This window comes from Aphelocoma coerulescens, chromosome 5 (genome assembly GCF_041296385.1).
Source record: "Aphelocoma coerulescens isolate FSJ_1873_10779 chromosome 5, UR_Acoe_1.0, whole genome shotgun sequence".
NCBI lineage: Eukaryota > Metazoa > Chordata > Aves > Passeriformes > Corvidae > Aphelocoma > Aphelocoma coerulescens.
Genome location: NC_091019.1, coordinates 1,342,546 through 1,351,649, shown reverse-complemented (window position 1 = coordinate 1,351,649; position 9,104 = coordinate 1,342,546). Strand labels below are relative to the sequence as shown.

Genomic DNA, 9,104 nt, shown 5'->3' with positions numbered 1-9,104 from the left:
AACGCTCCGATCGCGCCCGAAGGCGGGTTGGGCGGGGCGAGCGGCCGCGCGCGGGCTGCCGGGACGGCGGAGGACCGGCGGGCGGGGCGGGGTGCCAAGATGGCGGTGCCGAGCCGAGGTGAGCGGTGTCGCGATAGCGACGCGACAGCGGCACGACAGCCCTTTCCGGGGCACCGGGGGGGGCTATCTCCCACCGTGCTAGAGGTGACCTCTTGCAGGGGACATTACTAGAGCGAGGCGGGGCGGAGGTCGAGCCCAGCCCCGGTGTCATATCGCGACAGCCCCGACACGCTGAGGCAGATCCCGGTGGCGCGTGAGCAGGGCCTTGGCGCATGTGCGGGCTGAGGAGGCAGCTTGACCCCGGGAAAGACGCTTTCCTGAGGCCGAGAGACGCCGCATAAAAATCCAGATCTTTGCTTCAAATTAGGAACTGCTGGGATCCAGAGAGGAAAAAATTCATCCTTAGTGTGGTCAAAATCATTAATTTCCAAATCTTTCACAGAGGTCAAAGTTTTTTCCCAAAAATGTAAATTTCTGCCCTGGGTAGATAAGGGTGGTTTGGAAAATTTTTGCCGAGTTCGTAAAAAAAAATTCTAATCCCAAGTCTGTGCAGTGAGGCGCTCTGGGTGATGCTCGCCACAGCTGCTGCCTTTAATGCAGTTTTATGTTAAAAATGAAGCCATTTTGTTAGAAAATGGGCCATGCTCCACCTCAAATCCCCATTCTCAATGTCATTCACTCTAAAATCAGCACCAGCCTGGATAAATAACCATAATAAGTAAGATTTTGTTGGATAAAGCACTGAAATTATATACTCAGGTGCTTTAATAATCCCTCGACTCCAGAGTCCCTCTCCCGGGTGTGCTGTGGGGTTTCAGGGTTTATCCCTGGGAAGTGTCCCGGTCGCTCTGGGGGAGGCAGCACATCCTCAGGAGCAGTGGCTGCCATCCCGGCCTGGAGCAGCTGCAGGAGGCTCACTGCCCTCTCCTGGGAAGGGATTAATGAGAGTTCAGATACAAAGCTGGGGAACTGCCCTGAGGGAATTCACTCAGAGTTGCCTATGGGAATTGTATGACTCCAGCCATCATACAATTCAGCATCAGTGGTGTAGCTGCACTTTTGGATATTGAATGAACATGGAATCCTGGAATGGTTTGGGTTGGAAGAGACCTTGAAGCTCATCTAGTACCACCCCCTGCCATGGCCAGGGACACCTTCCACTGTCCCAGGCTGCTACAAGCCCCAATGTCCAGCCTGGTCTTGGACACTGCCAGGGATCCAGGGGCAGCCACAGCTGCTCTGGGCACCCTGTGCCAGGGCCTCAGCACCCTCACAGGGAAGAACTTCTTCCATTATCAGAGCCATTCTCCCTTGTCGTGCCACTCCTAAGTAACAGGATGAGCGTTCGGAGCCCCCAGTCCCAGTGCGGAGAGCTGAGAGGAGAGGATCATGTCCAGGAGACATTTCAGGTCACGGACACGTTAATCACCTAAAATCATGTGCCTGTTTCCACTGTGTTCCCAAACTGGACACCTTAATTAGCTGCCTGGAGTTAGGGGGAATTAATTTGGGCCTAAGTGCATAAAAATCTGAGGTGAAGAGGACATTGACTTCAGGAATCCGGGGATGAGGATGGCGGCGTGACAATGACGAGCTGTCCCTGAGCAGACAGATGAAATGGCCTTTCACAGGTTTTACTCTCCCTGGAACACAAATCCCAACTGTGCAATTCCTCCTGTGTCTCAGAGAGGCTGAGAATATTAATGAGGAACTCAAGAGGTGCTCCAGTAGGTTGGTGCTGTCATGTTGCATGGCAATTTTATGTGATTTTTTCAGAAAATAATAAGAAAGTGAAATGTGTTGGTTGGATCATTGGAAATACTTGGTTTGATTTCTGTGGGCAGTCAGAACACACTGAGGTTGGACATGGAATGACTTTGTGAAGGGAACTGGTTTGGACAGATGACATTTGGAGGGATGGTATTTAGAGGAACCCTGGAGCTCTGTGTTCTCCACAAACTTTCTCACAATTTACAAGCAAATGGTCCCTTCTGGTTCCCATGTTCACCTCCTTCCTGCATAGTTAGAGGGGATGAAGTGTCATCTGTTGGGAAAGGACAGGATGAACAAGTTCTGGATAATGCCTGTGCACTCCTTCAGGCTCTGAAAAAGCCTAAAGTTCCTCACTGAAAGTGGCTTTTCCCAGTAGGGTTTTCCCCCAGATTGTTTTAGGCTTCATCTAGGTGAAAAGGTTATTTTTGGAACCTGAGCTCCACTATCTGGAAAACAATAAATGTTCTTGGGAGGTGAAAAAAGAAGATTCCTCCCAGCATTTAGATACCATTGTTAGAATGTTTCAGGATTTAGACTTATTTTCTTCTCTTTATTTTCTCCTTCTCCATGCAAAGGAAGAACATCAGAGATTGTATCCTTTCTGTACCACTGCTCCCTGCATGTGGGAATCCTCAAGAAGACTGCCTCAAGTGGATTCCTATCTTCTCCCCAGTAGCTCTGCACAGTGCTGGGTCTGTGCTCCTGAGTTTTCCATCCACAGCATCATCCACAGGAAGCATGACCCCATTGCTTCCAAGGGAAGATGTTTTGTGCAGGTTTAGCTGGGATTTGGCCCTGATGGGCTCCTGCTCCTGCAGAAACCCCTTTAGCCCCCCTTCAGTCATGACTTAACTCATTTTCTTAGGAAAGGAGGCTAAAAATTGGATATATGGACTGCTGGACACACCCCCTGCATCACAGCTCACAGACAGCTGACACAGCTGACAAGAGGTAGTAAAAGCAGCTCTCAGTAGTAACTTCCTCCTCTCTTATGGTAAGTCACCCCACCTTTACTCCTGCCAAGATCCAAGTAACCTCCTAGGAGGAGACACCCTTGGCTCTGGAGATTTCCATGCTTAGAACCTATCTAGTAATTTTTTGCTCCACCTTCCTTCAACTGGAAAAACCCCAAAACCTGGTTCTGTGTTAATCAAATGAGCTGCTCTGGGAACTGGAATCCATCCATGGTGCGTGGGTGGGTTTAGAAAGGGGATGGGCAGTTCCTGTAAAAGATGCCTGGGCTGAAATCCCTGCTTGGAGATATTTGTAGGATTTGAAACGGGCTGGGGGAGAGAGGGGAGTGAATTAAGGCTGTTTCTTAGGAATTTGCATCTCAAAGCTGAGTTCAGACAGGTATGGAGGACAGCTTTTCCATACTGTGGGGACGAACAAGGCCTGGCTGCTGCACAGAGCCACCTCTTCTCCAAATGCAAGGTTGATGGAGTTTGCCAACTCTCTGTCAACTTCCTTAAGGCTGACTAAGAGGTGTAGAAGTAGTCTGGGGCAATGTACATATGCATCCCCCCCACTTCCTCAGGCTAACGGATGCCCCACTACTGACCAAATAAAATTCCTTAAAAAAGGAACTAAAGCCAAGCCTGAAACAGCAAGCTTTTATCCCAGCCTGTGGTGTTTGCAGCCTCAAGTTCCTTCCTGAACCCTCTCCACAGGCCAGGCATAGCTGAACCATTCAGTATGGAGAGAGAGTGCAGTATATTTTGGGGTTACTGGGAAATGGTGATTTTATGGAATAGATCCCACCTCATCACTATGAGAAATCCTTAACAACAGTTCTCAGCTGTCATCGGTTCCCTTACAGATCCTGCTTTATGTAAATGGGATTTATTACATCTTCTACTTCCTGGCAACCCTTGCAATGATCATTTACAAAAGTAAGTCACAGGTATTTTCCGCAGAGCAGGCCGTGCTGATGCACAGCTGGGCTTTGTCCTGCTGTGTTTTCCTGCTTTATTTACTCTGGTTTATTCTCCAGGTCAAGTTTTCAGTTATCCAGATGATTTTTTGGCTCCTGATCTTGCTGTGCTTTTCCTTTTGGCCATTCTGGAAGTGCTTCGGTTGTACTTGGGTAGGTCATGTTATCAGTGCACCTGGAATGTAATCTGTAAACATGAATCATTTGGAAATAGAGTCTGTTAGTTGAGCAGATATTTGGAGACCCCTACACCTTTCCTTTCACTCCTGAGGACACCTGCAAGCACCAACAACACCTTCCTGTCACTAAGACAGAAGGGCAGGAAGGGCCTCCTGACCCCAGAGCATGCTAAAACTTCTTCAAGTCCAATGTTTAAAAAAACCCAAATCACTATTAAAATCTGCTCAATATTCCCAAGACATTTATGCACGGTGAGGCTCTTGAATCAATCTGAGTGTCTTTAGGGGTGGATTTGTTCTGCTGCCTTAAAGCTCTCTGTGTATTTGCTTGGAGCCCGATCCATGAATAAAGATGCGTGTTTCAACTCTAATGTAGTTAAACACCAAAATCTACTGAGCTGAGCTTGGAAATAAGCTGCAAGGAAGAGAGAAGGACAGCTTCTCCACAATGACAGTCATTTGAAACAGGAATAGATTAGCAGGGAATAAGACTTGAAAATGAGGATTGGACTCCTGGAGTGCACCGAGGTCACCATGCGTGAGTGCGGGGCTGGGGGGCTCAGGGAGGTTGAAGATGAGTGCTCAGAACGGTGCAGCTTCAGAAGTGATTCTCTGTGGTAAGAAGAGGTGCCCTGGCTGTGACTATCAACTGATGAGCTGATGGCTTTCTTATTTAGATTAACTTTGGTTCATCTTCCTGTTTCGAAATGGATTGTCTTTGGTGTTGGGTTTGTTGTTTGCTGGCAGAGCCTTGATTTAGGCTGGTGTTTCAATGTATTTTGAGCTTTTTTAGGACTCGGTAAGAGCAAGGTCCAGGGCCTTTTTTGAGCAGAAATACTCTCGAGTTACAGCTTGAGTTCTTGTCAGAACAAATCAGACCTTTGGTTTCTGTTTCCTTGCAGGTTTCAAGGGTAACCTGACCGAAGCAGAGGCCCCGCTGGGGCTGAGCCTGGGGCTCACGGTGGGCAGCGTGGTGCTGTGCGTGTACCTGCTGCTGTGGCAGACCTACGTGCTGTGGGCAGACGTGCTGCTCAACGCGCTGCTGCTCTCGGCCTACGGGCTCGAGTCGGGGCTCAAGGTCATGGCCATCGCTGCCTTTGTCAGCTGAGCCTGGCCCCGTCCCACAAGCCTGCCACACATTCGTTCTCTGAAAGAGTGAGGCTTCACTTCCACTATTGAATTCCTTTGTATAGAAAAACCCTGTAAAGCTTCTCTCTGTTTAAATTAGAAGTTTTGGGGACAGAGACGTCCTGCCCAGCAGATGTGTGATGCTGTCCCACCGTTGGCTTATTTATGGGCAAAGGCAAGGGATAAATCAGCAAAACCCATCATGCTCTGGCATTCACCAGGGATCAGTACTAAATACCCATTCCTACCATAGGGTAGGAGCCAGTGCTGCTGGCATGGTGGGAGTTTTCATGGCACAGCAGCAACATGCAGCCCAAGTGACACAGAAATGAATCAGGCCAGGGCTCACTTGTGCCTTGCCACGCACACGTCCATGTTTGAGGGCACAGCTGCTCTCCTGCTCTCATTTGTGTTTCTAGACCTCAGTGGTAATTTCCCTGACTTTAGTAGGGCAGAACCTGATGTATCCCAGTGGGGGAGAGTGGAACTGGGTTTTGTGCATACCTGGAGAGCCAAGCCACAAGGTTTGGCAGCCAGTTCTTACTGACACACTGCATGAGGGGATGTTTGGTTAAACAGGATGGATTTTAAATTAACAAAACCATTCACCATTCATTTTCCCTTCTGTCCTGTTTAAAAGTCCAACAGCATGTTGGCAGGTTTATTTCTGTTTGGTGTTAAATGTGCTTATTTCTGCTATTCTGCAAAAATTACTACTTTCAAGCCTGTCTTTTACCTTCTAACTGGTGCAAGTGCAGAGTTTTTTACTGTATCAAAAATATATGTTAATGGAAAGCTTTGGGAGTTTCTGGGTTTTTGAAGAAGCCGATTTTGTATTCAGAATTTCCTATTTTTGTATTTATTTATTCATTCAAATAAATAATGGTTTAGATCTAAGGAGTGTTTGAAGTGCAGAGCATCTTGTTCAGATCTTGGGCTCCAGCTAAGTCACCCAAAGGAAGACTTGGGCAAGCCTGGATGTGTGTGAAAGCCTCTTCTGAGCCTGATCCTGATCCTGCTGTTGTGTGTAGCCCCTTCTCCTGTCCTGAGAAGGTCTGAGCTAATTTGCACTCGCCAGGGGCTGAAAATAGTGGGGTGTAGGCCTGTGGCACCTCAGCCATGCTGCTCTTTGCATTCTGGTGGGGGTAGAAAGGGACAAAAGACACAGAAGTTCTGTGGAAGGGCCCAGTTTCATCCCTCAGTCATTCAGTGGTTGGACTTGATCATCATGGAGGGCTTTTCCAACCTTAAGGATTCCAGTACATAAAGGGGGCTTACAAGAAGGCTGGAGAGGGACCTTTCACAAGGGCATGTAGTGACAGGATGAGGGGGAGTGGCATCAAGCCAAAGGAGGATGGGTTTGGATGAGATATTATGAGATAATTTTTGACTCAGAGGGTGCTGAGGCCCGGGCACAGGTTGCCCAGAGAAGCTGTGGCTGCCCCATCCCTGGAAGTGTCCAAGGTCAGGTTGGACATGGCTTGCAGCAGCCTGGTCTAGTGGAAGGTGTCCCTGCCCTTGGCAGGGGATGGAAGGAGATGAGCTTTAAAGTCCCTTGCACCCCAATCTTTCTACTCCCAGGCCAGGTAACAGCAAGTTCTGTCCACATTACACCACCTGGCAGCCATAATCAAAGCACCCACTGGCACAAATCCCCTTGGACAGGTCCTGCTAAGCCAGGGCACAGCTGGCCCTTTGCTGCTCCCATGGAAATGTCACAGCAGCAGAACTGGGGCTAAGGAGCACCCAGGAAACTGAACGACCAAATCTTTCTGTGCTTAATCTGCCTGAATGGAGCCCCCACCTATTTGTCCTCCCAGATTTGTTTGGCATGATGGAATGTGCCATCACATGCTTGTTCTGAGGAGTGACCAACATACCGAGCTGTCCCTGCCCCGTTAACGATCAAAGCACACAAGCAAAACTTCCTGGATGGGCACAAAAAAAGCACAAACTTTTCCTGGTGTTTGCATATGCCTTACACAAAGGTCTGCCCACAGAACAACTGACAGGCTTTAAAGGGAATATTGCAAAGTGGGATTTTTACCTGAATGCAGGTGAAATGGTAAACATGGTCACATAGGTTAATGTTGATTCACAGCCCCTGTGCTTCACCTTCTTGGGGTGATCACCACAAACAAAATAAATACAAAATATGTATTATAAAACATGGTGAACCCTTTGCTCCCTCCCCATCACCCAGGTGAAAAACAAGGATCAGCAGAGAGTGCCAATACTTCCTGATACTGAGCCATGAGCACATAGGATAGCACACATGACTTTTTGGGCTTGTTTCAGAGCAGGGCCTGATGGCTCCAACTGCTCAGAGCCCTGGCTGGCTGTTGGTGCCTGCTGGGGTCAGCTGGCACCAACCTAGACTTGCATCTTCCCAAGAGCAGGACAGCTCTGGTTTCAGTTTTCCAATTTCAGATAAAATTGTCCATGAACTCTTTTGTGGGATACTGCTGCTGCTGACAGCCCTGTGCTTCATGATGAAGGATGAAGCCTGGGAGCTTCAAACAGCTCCTTCATCCCAAGTACTTCCAGACTTTCAATGGGAGTTGTCATTATGCTGGTGTCCCTGATTCCATGGTGGCATCTCTCGATGCTGAGCTGGTACAAAGACCCAAAGTGAATCAGCTTCAGAGAGTTCCCCTAACCAGGAGCTCCTTTCCAAACCGTTCCCACTGCTTGGAGAAGCAGGGCACACATAGTGAAGCCATTGATGACATTTGCCAGACATAAAATCGCTGGAGCTTTTAATTACGAGGCCCAGCCCTTCTGAAACAGGACAAGCAAGTTGGATGCAAACAGCATTAAAAATTTAGAGGAACACATATTTTGAGGAGCTGGGTTTGGGTGGTGTTTACTTAACAAGTCTTTGTTCTTGAGCCATCACAGGGGTGTCTGCCGCCAAGCTGATTTAAAAGGCTGATCCCGAGAGGCAAGTCAGCCTCCTGTGATTTCCAAATTGGAGATACCGGGAGATAGGGTTATGGGTCCATGACTTTATGAAGTCCCTCTGGAGTGGCCCAGTGCTGTGAAGGAGGGAGGCCAAGGACATGCACTCGGTTCCACACGTGGGAGCCACGCCAGGAACCGCCACCATGCCACAGGATGATTCACTCATGCCAAACCATTCCATGATTCTATAGTTGCCTCTGGCCCACCCCCACCGGCACCAGCTGTCAGGTGGGACAGCAGGGAAGGTGTAATAAGCTCTGCTGTGGTTTTCTTCCCTGCCCAGAGGAAAAGTTGCTGCCTCTGCAGAGCAGTTAAGAGATTTGCTGTGGGGCACAGCAGCTCACAGTAGCCCTGTCTTCATTGTGAATGTGGAGCTGGATAGGAAGCAGTGCCTTAGAACACCATCCTGACAACTCCCTGTTTGCATCCCAGGAAAGTCAGTCCAGTCCAGCAGTCCTCCTGAAATACCCCAGTGATGCATTTCAGGGAGTAGGGATCTCCTGCACAAAACCTTCCAGCTGCTGAGGCTCACCAGGCTCCAGCACAGCTGACATTCCCACTGCATTTCCCTTGTTTTGGACTGATATCCTTTCTCCTGCCTGGTACGGCAGGCATTCCCTAAATCCTGCTTTTCCTAGGGCTGGCCGTGTTTTCACAATGTATCCCATGGGATCCCGGCGAGGAGGATGACAGGGCACTGGGCGGGAATGTCACACCGAGTATCGGGTTCGTGTTCTCCCGCTGCAGGAGAGGTCGTGTTCCTGTCAAACCCGAGCTGCCGACATCCCGACTGTCAGGCAGGGAGCTGCTCTCCTCCGCCTGCCCGCCCGGCTCACCCGGCCGCATTCCTCCCACAGGAACTCACCGGGGCGGCTCCTCCGTGCGGCGCCTGGACCCGGGCCAGGCCCTGCGCTGGGCACAAGCCCCTCAAAGAAACCCACAGCAGCGGGGAACTCAGCATATGTCAAGCTAAGGAATTTGGGCTTCTCCCAGACTGCTGTCCTGAGGGGGAAGCTTTTCCTTGTTTCTTTCCCTAGTGTCACAGTTAAAGCCGTTTCCTCCCAGGG

General features: G+C 49.4%; 1 protein-coding gene across 3 annotated transcripts; it reads left to right on the top strand.

The window, feature by feature from the left end:
• Nucleotides 1-61: 61 nt before the first annotated feature.
• TMEM80 (transmembrane protein 80) lies at nucleotides 62-5,970 on the top strand. Of its 3 annotated transcripts, XM_069016166.1 has the most exons (6): nucleotides 62-118; nucleotides 2,409-2,425; nucleotides 2,699-2,827; nucleotides 3,653-3,725; nucleotides 3,827-3,919; nucleotides 4,848-5,970. In XM_069016166.1, exons 3-6 carry the CDS (start codon nucleotides 2,825-2,827, stop codon nucleotides 5,051-5,053), a joined length of 375 nt encoding a protein of 124 aa, XP_068872267.1. In that variant the 5' UTR covers nucleotides 62-118; nucleotides 2,409-2,425; nucleotides 2,699-2,824; the 3' UTR covers nucleotides 5,054-5,970. The 3 variants fall into 3 exon arrangements, with proteins under 3 accessions (XP_068872267.1, XP_068872266.1, XP_068872268.1); XM_069016165.1 differs by having other exon boundaries at nucleotides 77-118; nucleotides 2,409-2,827; XM_069016167.1 differs by lacking the exons at nucleotides 62-118; nucleotides 2,699-2,827 and having other exon boundaries at nucleotides 136-2,425; nucleotides 3,632-3,725.
• The last annotated feature ends 3,134 nt before the right edge of the window (nucleotides 5,971-9,104 follow it).

Excerpts from the sequence above, each read along its gene's own strand:
- TMEM80 (XM_069016166.1), top strand. Across the intron at positions 3,726-3,826 it reads TGCAATGATCATTTACAAAA|GTCAAGTTTTCAGTTATCCA; the intron begins GTAAGTCACAGG and ends TTTATTCTCCAG. Across the intron at positions 3,920-4,847 it reads AGTGCTTCGGTTGTACTTGG|GTTTCAAGGGTAACCTGACC; the intron begins GTAGGTCATGTT and ends GTTTCCTTGCAG.